The sequence below is a fragment of the Malania oleifera genome, chromosome 4 (genome assembly GCF_029873635.1).
Source record: "Malania oleifera isolate guangnan ecotype guangnan chromosome 4, ASM2987363v1, whole genome shotgun sequence".
In the NCBI taxonomy this organism is placed as follows: Eukaryota; Viridiplantae; Streptophyta; class Magnoliopsida; order Santalales; family Ximeniaceae; genus Malania; species Malania oleifera.
The window spans coordinates 122,718,316-122,734,596 of record NC_080420.1 but is presented as its reverse complement, the minus strand read 5'-3'; the positions used below and the strand labels follow the sequence as shown (position 1 = coordinate 122,734,596).

General features: G+C 36.3%; 2 protein-coding genes across 7 annotated transcripts; one reads left to right on the top strand and one right to left on the bottom strand.

Annotated features, from left to right (window-relative positions):
* The first annotated feature begins 8 nt into the window (after positions 1-8).
* LOC131154116 (AP-3 complex subunit mu) lies at positions 9-5,284 on the top strand. 3 transcript variants are annotated; one of them, XM_058106642.1, is made up of 8 exons: positions 9-266; positions 512-617; positions 991-1,101; positions 1,960-2,049; positions 2,956-3,203; positions 3,832-4,041; positions 4,134-4,341; positions 4,878-5,284. In XM_058106642.1, the coding sequence occupies exons 1-8, from the start codon at positions 232-234 to the stop codon at positions 5,121-5,123; spliced, it is 1,254 nt and encodes a 417-aa protein (XP_057962625.1). In that variant the 5' UTR covers positions 9-231; the 3' UTR covers positions 5,124-5,284. The 3 variants fall into 3 exon arrangements, with proteins under 3 accessions (XP_057962625.1, XP_057962624.1, XP_057962626.1); XM_058106641.1 differs by having other exon boundaries at positions 23-266; positions 512-629; XM_058106643.1 differs by lacking the exon at positions 512-617 and having other exon boundaries at positions 41-266.
* Positions 5,285-9,442: 4,158 nt separating this feature from the next.
* On the bottom strand, positions 9,443-15,928 carry LOC131154115 (psbP domain-containing protein 1, chloroplastic). 4 transcript variants are annotated; one of them, XM_058106636.1, is made up of 3 exons: positions 15,602-15,928; positions 10,808-11,242; positions 9,443-9,801 (listed from the first exon to the last, which is right to left on the bottom strand). In XM_058106636.1, the coding sequence occupies exons 1-3, from the start codon at positions 15,776-15,778 to the stop codon at positions 9,580-9,582; spliced, it is 834 nt and encodes a 277-aa protein (XP_057962619.1). In that variant the 5' UTR covers positions 15,779-15,928; the 3' UTR covers positions 9,443-9,579. The 4 variants fall into 4 exon arrangements, with proteins under 4 accessions (XP_057962619.1, XP_057962620.1, XP_057962623.1 ...); XM_058106637.1 differs by having other exon boundaries at positions 10,808-11,276; positions 15,602-15,896; XM_058106640.1 differs by having other exon boundaries at positions 10,808-11,174; positions 15,602-15,896.
* Positions 15,929-16,281: the final 353 nt, after the last annotated feature.

The window sequence follows — 16,281 nt, the reverse complement described above, 5'->3', positions numbered from 1 at the left end:
TTGCGATCATTTTTATTTTATCATAATGTTATCGCTTTACCATTGAAAGCCCACTACTTTGGAGTTGCTTCAAAATATTTGTGCAGATTTTATCTGCACCCATCATCGATTCTTCGCTTTCCATCAAAATCCCTCTTCCCAATCCGTTCATCTTGAGTTGTTCTGACTGCGCCCGCTCCAGCCTCGCCCGCTAACTGCAGTTCGTTTTTGGTAAGAGGGGGAGAAAGAACGATGCTGCAGTGCATATTTCTTCTATCGGATTCCGGGTAAGATTCATCCCCAGAACTTCAAATCTTTTTTCTTGTGATATCAAAAGCAATTTTCTATTAGGGAGAACGAATTTGGGTCGTGGGCTTGAAATTGCGTGCATTTGGACAAAAAATTGTGTCTGAATTCACACAATTTCATAATTCAGAGTTTGAAGCTCAAATTCGTGGACCCAGAAAGTACATTACATCTTTATTTTGATGGTGAAGTTGGAAGAACTTTATGTAATTCGGGACTGTTGCAGCGAGGTAATGCTAGAGAAACAGCTGACTGGACATAGGGTTGATAGATCCATATGTGCTTGGTTTTGGGAACATGCTGTTTCTCAAGGTGATTCGGATTCTTCCAAGGTACCCGCTGTGGTCTGTCCTGAATCATACAATCATTTCTTTTTGATTTTCAAATATTTTTATGTTCTTAGTAATTGCTAGAGTCTGGAACACAAAGAAAGTGGAAGCCATTGATGAGCAAACTAGTTTTGAAAATGATTTTAACGAACTTTGTTTGGTTCCTGAAACAAGCGAATGGAAATCAAATTTGAATCGTTTGTGTTCCTGTTGTTATGGTTTTGGGTAGTTGAAGGTACTAGGTACCACGTAGCTTTGTTCTTAGATAATACAATGATTGCTAGATTTTCATTTCATTTTTATGTTTCCTAGTTTTTTTATACTGTTGGATCCTATGATATTCCATTTATTTAGCTTGTATGCTGTTGTTTTATAGCTGCCACCGGTTATTGCTTCGCCTACACATTATCTTTTCCAAATTGTTCGTGAGGGGATCACATTCTTAGCATGCACTCAAGTTGAAATGCCACCCCTGATGGGAATTGAGGTGAGTTTTTGGTTTTTATTTTTAAATCTTCTCTTGCCCAGAAGTTAGTTTACTTGATCCTTTTTTTCTCAACTTGATTGCTTTTATGCATTTAAGGCTATTATCATCAAGAAAATAATTAAATTTTGCCCCCTTCTTTCCCTGCCCCCAGGGCGTTATGGTAGAAGATTATTTGGTACAGTGGACTTAGTACTAAAAATAGCATATGCAGTATTCATAAACACTTACTAAATGCGAGCTTTCCTTCTTTAAATGGTCAACTAGTAAAGGGGCGGCTTGCTTGGTTTACTAAGGCGAACATATATAGGCCCTTGGGTTGATTATATAGCTTAGAGTCTGCCACAACCCTCCTTGTAAGAATGTGTGTTTGTGTCTTATTCTGCCTGATTCATGGATTTGTCTGGTGGCTTTCCAAGTCTAGTTCCTGTTGTCTTGTCCTCCACATTTCTATTCGCTTTTCTTTCTAATAACATCGATCTTGGCACAAAGAAAGATGAAATGATACAAATGACCAAAGCTTATGGTACTTTAATTGCTTCGAAGATGAAATATGGCATTGGAATGAATAACGGACAGCCCTTGAGAGAGATTAGCTTTTGTCAAAAATTTAGTGTAAATTCCAGTTTGCACTTCAAGTAGGCATTGGAGAGGAGGCATAGATTCTAAGTCATGTTGAGAGTTCATTGCTATAATGCTTCCAGTTAGCAGTGTAACTTGTTTCTGCAATAGTGTGTGAATTCAAATTGTATGGCCACGGCTGCAGCTCCCGCTACTGAGGGTTTATTTTGCCTATTTGTTTGTTACTTTATACATTGACCAGTTTTAAAATCCTTGATCTCCTAACCTTCTTTTGCTTAGTTCCTTTGCAGAGTAGCTGATGTCCTCTCAGATTATCTTGGAGGGTTGAATGAAGATTTGATCAAGGATAACTTTGTTATTGTATATGAGGTATTATTCAATTTAAATATTCTTACAGCTAACTCAAATTCCTATGAAAATCATTGCAACAGATTCTCCGCATAATTTCATGTTTAGACTCGTATTTTATTGATAACTAATGACTGGAACTATTTTGGGTTTTTAAAATATGTAGGACATCTGTTCTGAGACATCGTTTTCATTCTGAATACTGTTAGCGACTAGAGAAAGTTGTTTGCTAACTCCAGTTCTCTCACAAAACTTGATTGCCATCTTCTCTCACTAAAATTGAATGCTAGCTTCAGTTCTCTTAAAAAATAACAACAACAACAACAACAACAACAAAACCAAGCCTTAAGCCCCACTAGGTGGAGTCGGTTATATTAATCATTTTCCGCCAATTTATGCGATCATTGGTCATTTCTTTTGACAGATTCAGGGATATTAAATTCTTACTCATTATTTCCTCTAAAGTTATTTTAGGTCTACCCCTACCCCTTCTACTACCTCCCAAAGTAACCAATTCACTATTCCTCACTGGTGCACTATGTGGTTTACGTTGCAAGTGTCCATATCATCTGAGTCGTCCCTCCCTTATCTTATCCTCTATAGGAGCTACACCTAACTTACTGCGAATATGTTCATTCCTTAATTATCTTTCAATGTTATACCACTCATCCATCTAAGCATTCTCATATCGGCAACTTTTACTTTTTGGATATTATGTTTTTTCGTCGTCCAACATTCCGATCCATAAAGCATAGTTGGTCTTATAGCTATCCTATAAAAAAATAAAAGGAAAATAAAAAAAATTCAAATTTTTATCATTTTTTCCTTTCAAAGGAGCATCCCCCTTCTTTCTTATTTTTCCCAATGTGGTGTTCTTTTCATTTTGCTCAAAGTCAAGATAACTGATATGTTTATTGCAAGCTGCAGCTTCTTGATGAGATGATAGACAATGGCTTCCCTCTGACAACTGAACCTAATATCCTGAGAGAGATGATAGCTCCGCCAAATATTGTTAGCAAAGTGTTGAGTGTTGTGACTGGGAGCACTTCCAATGTCAGCAACACACTTCCAGGTGCAACTGCATCTTCTGTACCATGGAGAACAACAGACCCAAAGCATCCAAACAATGAAGTTTATGTTGATCTTGTGGAAGAAATGGATGCAATTTTAAACAGGTATGATACATGGCACCTCATATATTCAACCCTCTTTTCCTTTTGTCATCATCTATTTGGATCAATAAAAAATGTACATATTTTTTAGAAGTGGCTGAATCTTGGGCCATGTACCGAGAATATCAACATATATTTGATTATATTGTTTATTCTAGATTGTGTTGTACTGGAGGCGTCAATAACTATAAATAAATTCTTATATGAATGAGCTTTTTATCCATGGCCCATTTAAAGATGGGAAATTCAGAGCTCTACCATGGTCAAGTTTTCTTCTTGGTTATTGATGGTTCTCGTGTTCATTCCCTCAACCCCCCCCCCCCCCCCCCCCCCCCAAAAAAAAAAAAAGAGGGGGAAAAAGTAATGGATCCTATGCCAATCAAGGATCTAAAGTGCAATGATATGCCCTTTATCAACTAGATCTTCAACACGAAGAGTTGACATATTTATCTTGTGAGGTGGAATATAATAGTTATAAATTATTTAGAGTTAATTATAGTCTTCAGTAATTATTGGTGATAATCTTCCATAAGTTTGCTTGGGCTGTTCAGATTGAATCTTATTTGGTTTTTGAGTGCAGTTTTGCACCTGTAGGGCTGAGCAATTTTCTTGTTCTGCTTATATTGCACAGGGATGGGATCCTGGTGAAATGCGAGATATATGGTGAAGTTCAAGTAAAATCCCATCTTTCGGGCCTTCCTGATCTGACCCTTTCATTTTCAAACCCTTCCATTTTAAATGATGTGAGATTTCATCCTTGTGTTCGCTTCCGACCATGGGAATCACATCAAATTCTGTCATTTGTGCCACCTGATGGACAGTTTAAACTTATGAGCTACAGGTGCATGAGAGTTTTGATGTGCACTGCAATTTTTCTCATATTTTTCTCCATGTGAGCTAACTTTATTGTAAATTGTGTTTTCTTCATTGTAGGGTTAAAAAGTTGAAAAGTTCTCCGATATATGTAAAACCACAATTAATTTCAGATGCAGGGACATGTCGCATTAGCATATTGGTTGGAATGCGAAACGATCCCGGCAAGGCAATTGACTCAGTAACTCTGCAATTCCAATTGCCTCGCTGCGTTTTATCAGCTGAATTGACTTCAAATCATGGAACAGTAAACGTCCTAGCCAATAAGGTACCCAATTGGTATTACGACACTTGCATTGCTTCTGGTAGCATGGAGTTTAAGCGTCGAGTCTAGAATCATGTTGATTTGAACAAAATGCAAGGCAAAATTTTGTCTCTTCTTTTGTCAAATACTGCACAATTGCAAATGTAAGTATTGGACCCTATGCTCCCAAATGCAGTTTTGTAGCATTTTCATGAAAATATTACCTAATTTACCATCATGACTTTTTTTTTAATGGAAAAAGGACCAGCTATGTGCATACTCTCTATATTTATTGACTCATAAATCATAATAATATTAATAATTTCATCTCAATGTTAACACTTCCTGGCTGACTGAAATCACAGTGCTAAAAGAATGAGAATAGGGCATATAGTCTCCCCTTTCTTGTTAATCTAAAAAAAATAAATAAAACAAGCAAAGGGAGTGGGGAAAAAAAATGGGGAGACTGTATGTGCTTCTCTCATTCTACGACACTGCAATTTAAATTGGTCTCTTTTCTTCTGCGCTCTTTATATATTCTTGTTAACATGTTTGTGCAGACATGCTTGTGGTCCATTGGACGGATACCGAAAGATAAAGCCCCTTCAATGTCTGGAACCTTGTTTCTTGAGACAGGTTTGGAGAGGCTTCGTGCTTTCCCCACGTTTGGAGTGGGTTTCAGGATCATGGGTGTTGCCCTCTCTGGCCTACAAATAGACAAACTAGATGTAAAGAACTTACCGAACCCTCCTTACAAAGGCTTCCGAGCCCTCACAAGAGCCGGAGAGTATGAAGTTAGGTCATAGTAATGTCTTCGTTTTTCTTATTTATTTTATTTTGCAGGTGGAATTGATTTTTTTTTTTTTTGACCACAAATTTTGATATTGAAACGAGGTTTGAGTTGCAATGCTGCACTTTTTTGTTGTCCCATATCATGATGTGATAATGCTAATGGAAATTTCTTGCAGTTTTTTTTTTTTAAGATTAATATAAGCTAGTTTTTCTTTTGATCAGTTAATGGTAAATAGTATTGATCAAAATGGATATGTACAATATACACTGGGCGGCATACCCAAGCAAGGGGAAGTCAAGCTCCCAATCAGAAGATCAAATCAAAACTAGACAATGGTTAGATACAAATCAACTTGGGCATACCCAGGGGCCAAGAGGCCCAATGAAACAGAACAACTGAAAGCAAAAACAAGCAATCCAAAACTTAATCAAAGGAGTACAATCCAAATTTATCATAAACGACTCTATAAGTGTGACTCTAAATCACCTTAAACAGCCCTTTTGGTTCAATTGATTTGCTTTCAAACTTCCTTTTGTTCTTGAAATGTCAGAAGAAGTACACAGTAATAGTCAAGCAAATCTTCTTTTCAATAGATTTAATTCCTGTGCCCTTTGCCTCCTTATGCAACCACTTCAGAACAACTTTCAAGGATGACATAACTCTAGTGAACTTCATCCAGTGTCGGATAAGATCTCACACAAATTTAGAAAATTTACATCTAAAAAAGATATGATCAATAGTCTTAGTATCAGTTTTGCAAAATACATAGTTTTGGTCAACTCCTTCAACAAGTAGTTTATCACTTATAAAAATTTTCCCTTTTATTTCTAGCCACAATGTGAACGCATGTTTAGGCAAGCTACCATATTTCCAAACCTTTTTGTGCCACGTGACTTTGTTTCCCTCGTTCCTCCAGTAATTGTAAATTTCTAAAGAACAAATCTGACCATCTACAACCCACTGATTAAACAAACTGTTGCAGTCACATAACCCCCACATCTCTGCAAGATCTAATTTTTAATCTCAATCATCCTTTTGAATAAAAGAAAGTCTTCATGTTTTGAAAAAGCATCTCAAAAATTAGCACCCTTTAGGTAAATGGTGAACCTATTTTGACCATAAAGAGGTTTTTTTTTTTTTTTTTTATGTTCCAAAAGGCTCTAGTGAGAAGGGCTTTGTTTCAAGTTTTAATATAAAAAACTCCCAAACCTCCTTCAACTTTAGGGAGGCAAACCTCCTTCCATGCCACAAGGGTCCTCTTCCTCCTGTTGGGCTTTTATGGAGCCTATTTATGTTTGATCCAGATGATAATTCGAACTAAAATAATGTTGTGTAGTTTTTTAATAAGAGATTTTTACTGAGGCTTAGTTCATGGTAGCACTCATGGACAAGCCTCTTGGGGGTTCGAGGGCAATGTCCTCGGGAAAAATTTTTTGGGCCTATTTTGTAGCCCATTGTGAATTTTGTGTGCATGATATATATAGAAATCGTTGTTCTTGGTGAATAGAGTTTTTTTCCGACGCAATTTTTGAGAGAGAGGAAAAACTGTATTGCCGCACTCTGTATTTTTCCTCTAATAATAGTGAAATCCCTACAACTCTATGGACGTAGGCAAAAATTATCGAATAACGTAAATATTGTCTTATGTGTGTGATTTTTTTTCTTTTGACGTGTGTTTTTTTCTCTATTTTGTTTCTCACAAGTTTTTGGGAATTTTGTGATAATTTCCCTACACCTTCCACCTCACAAAAACACTCAACAAAGTTTTACAACATGATCCAACGCAGAATTTGGGATAGGGAAGATAGTCAACCAAAAAACACTCCACACCTTGAATAATATATTTAATTAGTTCCAGCTGACCTGCATAAGAGATTGTGTGTCCTGGCCATCCACTAAGCAGGCTAGTGATCCTATTAATCAAAGGGGAATAATGCATGGAATTCAATCTTGAAGCTACCAGAGGTATTCCCAAGTAATGAACAGGAAATTCCCTTTCATTGAACTCTGTAATTATTTAAATCCCATCCAAGTCTTCACTTTTCACACTAGCTGAAAACAAGTTAGATTTAAGGCAGTTAGCAATCAACCCTGAACACTGAGTAAAGTTACTAAGGCAATCCAAAAGAAGCTTTACTAAATTAAAATCCCCTCTTGAGAACAAAATCAAATCATCTATGAAGGCAAGGTGGGTGATTTCAAGTTGTTCACATCTAGAATGGAAATTAAAATCTGAATTTTCCTCAAGAGATTTCAAAAGCCTAGAAAGGTACTCTAAGCAGATCACAAAGAGTAGAGGGGAAAGGGGATCCCCTTGTCTATGCCCTTTCCTCCCTTCAAAGAACTCAAAGTAGCCTCCATTCAAAGAGATAGAGTAGGATGTAGTAGACACACATTCCATGATCAAATTGACCATGGCCTGAGAAAAATTAAGATGTACCAACATCTCATTCAAAAACGTCCAAGACACTAAATCATAAACTTTCTTGAGGTCTATTTTCAACATGCATCTGGGTGACACCCTTTTTCTAACATATTTCGTCACAAGTTCTTAGACAAGGTATATGTTCTCTATCATACTTCTATGTTTAACAAAAGCTTATTGAGTTGGATTATTAATCTCCTCAAGACAAGGCTTGATCCTTGTAACTATGATCTTCACAATGACTTTGTACATCACATTACAACGGGCAATATGTTTGAAATCATTAACAGTTAAGGCATGACTAGACTTAGGAATCAAAGCAATAAAAATGTGGTTAATCTGCTTTAAAAGTTTCGGGTGCTTATTAGTGAAGTAGCCCACCAGGTGTTTGTTAGAAATCTCATCCAAGTCAATCAATTCAGATGCTTAAATGCGAGCACCAGCACCATCTGAAGCAAAAGCTGGAATTGTTCCATAGCACTGAGGATTCCTATTGTTAGCAAACAGCTCAACCCAAGCAATTCTCTTATTGTTCCTCATGATTGTCTTACCTTCCAGTTCCTTCTCTTGGCTCTGGTTCCTCTTTTCTAGCACCTGCATCTTGGTGCTTGTCTTCAAATTCCTCTCTCGAATAGATTCAACACCATCAGTTATCTCCATACCCTTCGTAGTGTCCCTTGCGCCCAACATTTTTGATACCATAGGCTCATCATCAGCCCATATGGTCCTTGGTTATTGGAGACTTCCTCCCACTATATTCTTGTGGAATGCCCAATGCTAATTTTTATTTTTAGCTGGTGAAGAAAAGTGGGGAGACAAAAATTTGACGGAAAGATGATAGCACTGTTATGGAGTAAACTCATAAACAAGTGTTTACATGTACAAGCTCAATGGGGTAATGAAGTTAGGTTTTGTTCAACTGCATAATTATAAAGGTATAAGATTTTGCTGATTATGTCTTAAGATGGGGAGTTGTGCTTTAGCTGTGGAAAGTGGGGGCCCTGTTTGGTAAATACAATATGATGATACCCAACAGGTTGCTTGATGTTGTAAAACAAGCATGATTTGTGAACTAATTTATTAGTCTTTTAGATAGACTTGGCATTTCTATCTAGAAGTTGCAGCCTTCGAGATATCCATCTAAAAGTCATTAAGGCGCTACTTATTACACATTTGATATGTAAAATTAAAGATTAAGAAAAATGAAATTAAATTTATCATTTGATTTCGTCATGCGCTCTATTTAAGTTTTCATTCTATTTCTCTTATTTTCATTTCATTTCATTTACCAAACACTTGCATTGCCACCTTGTAGATTTTAGCAACTGCACACTGTTATGCTACCAAGCCAAAGAGTGAAAGACATTGAGGAACCAAAATACCCAGATTGAAGGATTTTAGACACCGTTAATATTATATTTGAGAGCATTAAATTTGAACTTTTTATTTAAAAAATATTTAATTTTTTAAAAAAAATAAAAGAAAGCATCATATTTATTTTTTGAATTTTTAACATTTTAATTTTTTTCCCGAGCTATCCACATAATAAATATTTAAAAACTCAAAAGCAAGCTTGGAAATTTTTTTCTTTAGTTTTTTGAAAAATAAAAAATAAAGAACAAAATGTTGTCTGGGAGTGGCATTTTTGTAGCTCTTTGACAGTAAAAAATATAAAATAAACTATTTTTACAACTACATAGGTATTTTTTGTAATTCTTAAAAATAAAGAATAATTATTGTTTTTAGCAATTAAATTTCAACAAGCTCCAATTTAAATTTAAATTAAATTTGTATAAAATTATATTGAAGTCTGCACAATTTTAAATTTAAGGCATAAGCTTGACTCTCTCAAAGGCCAAATGATTACCCACACTTGAAATAAGTAATAACACAATCAATGCAAGTGATTGAGAAACAATCAGGCAATAAGGAATTGAATTGTATTGCCAATTCTGCTTGAGTTACATGTGGAGTCCGCAAATAAGAAATGGTAGTAATTTAATAACTGAGAACAAAATCTGGGAAAACCAAACACAAAAATTGATCAATCAACCACTTTGTTCACTCTGAAGGAATCCATAACTTGGCGCAGATCGTTTTCCTCTTCTACAAATACATTTTCAGGTGTTTGTAGTCTGAGTTCATATAATCTGTTGTTTTCAACTCCAAGAACTGAAAGGTACCGCCGATCCCATTCCAACTTAACAACACGGTCTTGAGGTAAAACAGCCAGCTCATTGTTGTTTGCATATGACTTTATGTTTACCTAATCACAACACAATGGAATGAACTATGGGTGTAAATTGACATTCTTGCATCAATGTTAGCACTGCAATGCAGTTAAAAAGAAATAAAACAAGCTAAATGGCTCCATTTGTATCAAGATTTAGTGAAAGAAAGAAAACGAAAAGAAAATAAGATAGAATCTTCATTCTGTTTTCTCTCTATATCAAATACTACTAAGAATTAAGTTTTATTCAAACATGGTCTAAAATTAGTAAAAATTGAAGGTTAATAGCATGTAAAATAATATATTAGTTTATAGTATTACTACATATTTTATTTTCGGTCATTTTCCTTATAGCCCAACCCCAAAAAAAAAAAAAAAAAAGGATTCCTTCTTACTTCATATTTTCCAAGATCAACAGATAGTATAGGTCTCTAAACAAAGAATGACACCTATATGTTATTAAATATTCAACCAAAAAAACTAGAAGCATTGCTTCACACAGCATATACTTTTATGTGGTTGATTAAAACCACTTCATACAAATTTACAAACTTCAATTCTGGATATTATTTGTTGACCTCTAAAAAAAAAAAAAAAAGAATAGAATGGTTCCAACTTTCAACCCCGTTCTCTATTCATTCTTGAGTGTCTAGGTTATCCTGCCCATTTTCAAACTGATCTTACACCCATCATCTGACATCTCAAATCTGGGAGAAATTTTCACACGTTCATGTGTGCCCGGCACACATTAATGCCATTTGGCAGGTCCATATTACATGTTTGGTACATAGGAATGGAATGAAATAGGAAGGAACGAAATCGAATTTAACACTTGATTTCGTTGTGCTCTCTGTTCAAATTTTCATTCCTTTCCTTTCCTACCCCATTCCATTCCGCAAACCAAACATGACATTTCAGTGGTCAAATGGATGATGATGATGTGCCTGATATACATGTACTGGCTGACACATGCAATTTCATCTTAACTATCAACAAGCTTAGTAATGAATGTGATTAATTTAGCCAATGTCTAATACCTTACCTCGACTTGATAGTAAATCCTCCCATCATCGGCAACTCTTGAAGATGTATGAAGAACATTTGATTCACGCCTTACACCAAGTCTAGTGGACATGAACTCTGTCAGATACTGTTTTAGTACCTTTTCTCCAGCTTCTTGTGGCGAACCCAAATCTTCAACACTCTTGAACGAGGAGGAAGAAGGAGAAGAAAACTCCACAGAGATATTTTCATCAAGAACAAAAGGATCCCTGAAGAATATGTCTGCACCTGCACCTCGGACTTGAATCCAGTTCTGAGGATACATGAATGCATAACCATCAAATGTATCTATATATTCCCTGAATGCAACTGACGGTTGAGCAATTGCAGTATCATGCAGATCAATCCTGGAGAAGATATAACTTGATAAGATCAAAGCCATAGCATTCCTCCTCGGAACTGCAAAAGCTCTAGTCTGATTATATGACAGGAATTGTTTTGTAAGAAACCTGGATAGATAGGTAACAATATTTATAAAAAGAATTTAAGTCTAAGAAAGAGGAGGAGGGGGCTGAAAAAATGAATAGTAGAATACCAATTGGGTCATGACATGCACATCGTAGAACAGTAAAAGCTCATCAATAAACAGCATACCAGGAGGCAAGGGCAAATGCTATAAAGTGTGAACCTTACCTAACAGGGAGAACATCCCTCAAATCATAGGAATTCGTAAGCCACTAAATCTGGTTATTTTTATTTCAGTAATCAATGATGTCAGGCAAATACATTTTTTCTCTTTTTTAATCTCCTAGATCATTGAGATCATCAGACACTTCAGGGTGATGGATTTTTCATTCCACACACCCCCCCCCCCCGGGCCCTGTATCCAACACAAGGTGTCTCCCATGTGGATGGAATGCCTAGATAGATCATCGTAGGCATACTCATAATGGAATGCCTAGATAGATCATCACAGACATACTCATACACACCATGCAAATAGGAATGACATGGATGACTCTGGCTTTCCAAGCCCCTTTTCTCTTTCAAATTAACTTCCTATCATTAACTAGATAAATATCGACTGGAGATCCAACTATAATCCAATCAGACCCCCATTTTCCTCTTTTTTTAGCACATAAAAAAGCTGGACAAAAATTTAAGTCAAAGATTTAAAAATATGCATAACTAGTTTTGTGCAAGCATCAGATAGAAGTCCAATTGCACAGCTATTAGTTGGCCTTTTATATATTAATAATGAAACTTTTTGCATGTTATGATAATTGTTATCATGAATTGATTTGATTCTGATTGTGTTATTCTTTAACATCTGGTTCATAATCATGATGTCATTAGCATGCTGAATATTGGGAACTGTTTAGTGCGACTCAATTTCGAAGTTTTTGTCAGGATTGAGTCTCAATATGGTCATTTCATGGAGAAATACCAAAGAGTAAGACAGCATCCAACTCATCACTCTCAGGACCCTGCTTAGCAGGGTTGCTCCAGGCAATGACCTTTATACAATAAAATTAGTTTGTAAATGAGAATTAATCCCTCAAATTTTAGAAAATCCTGAAGGACAATAAGGACCTCAAGTAACATTGCCAAAGAGGACAGCAGAACATGATAAACATAGAAAAAAATGACGTGAAGAACTATAGGTGAGATGCCACTGGAAGACAGATGGTAAAATGGCATATCAAGATGAAAGCCCTCTTTCTGTACAATATCTAGTAGGAAATATGCAGTATATTAAATGATTGATCATTAAAATATTTGCTTGGAAATTTGTCTATAAAGTGGAAGTCGAAAGACAGCCCCAACCATTTGGTTGGGAATCCTATCTCCATCCTAACCTGCAAATCTAATAGAAAGAACCAATAATCTAGAAAATTAAGAAAGGCCCCAACTCCATCCAACCCCATTTAATCCTCCATCAAGCAAAGCTTCCAAGAAAAGCAACATTTGACTTCATTGCCCAGTCTTCTATACCTGCTAAAAGCTGGAGTCTCGGTCATAAAATCCCCATCCCAACTTGTGTAGTCTGAAAATGCTGCAACTTTGCCAACAAAATAAGCATAGGAAAACAATATTTGTTTAAAAAACCTCCCAGCGTCAAACCTCGAACAAGAAGGAGATCTTAGCACTATACCAAAAAAACACCAATAAGAAAGAAGCTACTCTCCCACAAACCAATAGTGCAATCTAACTTCTTGTAAAATCTATGCTCTCTCTCAAACATATATTCCCAAAATCTGCCCCCAAGGACCACCTTTATGTCCATTCAAACTTCAAAACCACTTCCCATCATGAACTTATGATTATTTTTACAAACTTACCCTAAAGTGGCATTAAGTTAGTGGAACGTCTATTCCTAGGAATAGAATGGTCATTGCAGTTACCAGAAAACCCTTACACCATAGAGAACCACGTATTGGTATGAATGTTCCAAAACATGGAGCATTTTCATTTTGGAATGTTAAATCTAACGTTCCCAAGTTTTAATTCAATATTTTCCACATAGCATACTTTTTGGTAGTTGAAAGGGGGATCATCACATTTTAATTCTATATGTGATTATCAGTCTATTTCTCAATAGAAATCTCTTCTGCACTTATAAAGATTTCAGCATCCTCTCCAAAATGTATAAGTGCCATTACACTTTTTTCACCAATATGTGTGTGTGTGTGTGCGCGCGCCTAACATTCCACATCTTAGAGCATGTGTTGTACCATGATCCAGTTTCCATTCCATAAACTAGAACATTCCACGTTCTAGGTAACATTGGGTCATAGTACAAGAATTTGATAGATCACAAAACAAGAAAAGTGTTGTTGCCAACTTGTCATAAAACAAATGACAATGCAAATTTTTATGAATCCATAATATCGAAAAGACAAGGAATGGTTATTCCCAAATTTTACCATGGCAATGCCTATTCCTTGTTTATTCCATGTAATGAATTAATAAAGATTTTGCATTGTCATTTGCTTTATGATGCAAATTGTTGGAGGGAGTTGCCCATGATCATGTAAATTGGCGGAGAAGGATTCATGTAGCCAAATCCACCTAGTGGGACTTAAGGCTTGGTTTGCTTTTGTTATTGTGTCATGATGGCAACGCCTTTTTCTTTCATAATTTATCAAATACCCCATTGTTAGTTTAGGAATAGACATTCCACAAATAGGCGTAACCTAAGTCTCTTTAGCATGGTAAACCAACACATTGAGAAAAAAGGCAACTAAATTACTCTTTCCAACCACCCCAAGATCTCTCTAATTCTTTTCCAACCCTCAAGAAACTATCACTAAAATAGAAAATAATAGCATTGGACAAAAGAAACCCCCCCCCCCCAAACAAGCTGCCCACTGGCTAATGTCACGGTCCGACTATTTTCACACCGTTGTGAAGGGCCGTGCGGCGCTAGCTAAAGCACTCTTGTTTTAACTAGCCAGCCTATTGTTTACCAACATTCATCCACGAAGCACTTTCATTAGCATTCATTCAAATAGCAGCGGAAATAGTAATCAATTCATGAAAGTCGTGACAAGCAAGCAGTAAACATTGAAGCAAACATAATTCGTTAACAAATCCTCCGTTGACATGGTGTACTTAGTGAGGGAGGCAAGTAGGCTAAGCACGTTGACAATTGCTAGTGAGTTTTACAATGACTGATGACACTCACCCTCCCCTAAAGAGGTTTTTATGTAATTATCATCCTGACACTAGGAAACATTAAAGTGACCGAAGAGTCATACTGCCTTATTTGGCATACAAAGACACTACTAGCAGAAAATAACCCTACACTAGTATTTACATGATGGAAACCCATCCCAAACACACGAGATAAGCGGTCACAGGCAAGCATAATGCCCTGAACAAGCTTAGCTCGTGACACTAAGGCATGGGCAGTGTCTATTCTTGGTCAGGGGTTCAAATCTTGTACCTACTTACTTGGGGGAGGACGGTAATCCAGGGAAAGCCCCTCCACCCCGTGGATTAGTAGGAGCCCAAAAATGACCCAGAGACATTTGTTATGGAAAAAAAAAAGAAATCAAACAAGAGAACTAGTTAAAGTCTCGCCCAGAGGATTAGCACACCTCCTTTGAATATCACAATCACCACAGCCAACACACAACTTTTGACTTGAAGACAAGAAGAGGGAAGAAAGCCACCGAGCAGAAAGGTTGTTGTTGTTGTTTTTCTTTTTGTGTGTGTGCGCAATGAGAATACACCAACCTCATCTCTGCTAATCATGAGTAGCCATATCATTAGCCTCAAATTGGTTACATCCATTTTCGTCTGATCATTAGCTCTCTCAAATATGGCAATTTATAATTCTATATCACTGGAGGTGTCTTATAACCATATTATTTCTCAAAAGTAGTAGCATTCTATCGTCTAATCACTAAAAAATGGGTTTACCAGACAGCACTATACCATCTCTTTCCATTTAGTTTTCTCTCAAAGAAAAAGAAAAAAGTAAAAAAGTCTCCAAAGCTAAACAACGAGAGAAAAAAATTCTAAAATTATAACTTCATAAAAATAGAGTATGTTGTGGACTCTAATTGTCCTAAAAGAACATCATATCATCGAATTACTAAATGGGTTTTCAAAATACAACTATGTCATCAACTTTCCATATGGGTTTCTCCAAAATAACATTCTTCAAAGCCAAACAACGAAATCGCTGGGGGGATGGGTGGGGTGTTACTTAACAGAACTGACAATATTTTCTTACAGATTAAAGTAAAAATTTTCATAGAATTTTATGCATCCATGACATGCCAAATGATCAAAGAAGTTCAGATCCAGGACCCCAAACACTTACCGTTTGTTTATCATAAGAATTTGCTCGACAACGTCTCGGGCTGTGCGAGTTGGCCACTGGGCTGAGCCGGTCCGAGGGTTTGGGGAAACTTGGGAGACAACATGACAGGTGCGGTTGACGCGCAGAAGAGCAAGGTGAAGGAGGATGTGGAAGAAGGGGCTCGAGGATTGTCGCCATGTGAGAGTGCCTGCAACTCAAGAGTAGCTAAGCATCTGCGACGAGCTCAGAATACTAACGGATAGGGTGTGTTGAGTCACTCGGCAGCCTCTCCATCAGCTCGTTCGTTTGACTCGTTCAGTTCAATTTGAAAATTTAAACCTACGTTTCAAAAATCTTCTTTGCATTTTTGTTTTCATTTTATCTTTTTTTTTTTTATTTAATTGAATATCTACACTAGTTTTAAGCACTATAATGAAACATAACTCATCTCCCGTATCACTTTTTTTGTTTTTTTACATAAGTCAAAAATTAAACTTGAAACTTCTTATGTCAAAATTTTAAATTTTAATCATCAAGATGTCTCCTTAGACACAATTTTGTTTATGCATGATTTTAAATCGAGATGTCTCCTTAAAGACAATTTTACTTGCTTATATTGTATTTACAACACTATCATGCATGATTTTAAATTAAAAGATCACATTATTATTAGCAAATCTAATTAGAGGAGACAATTTTAT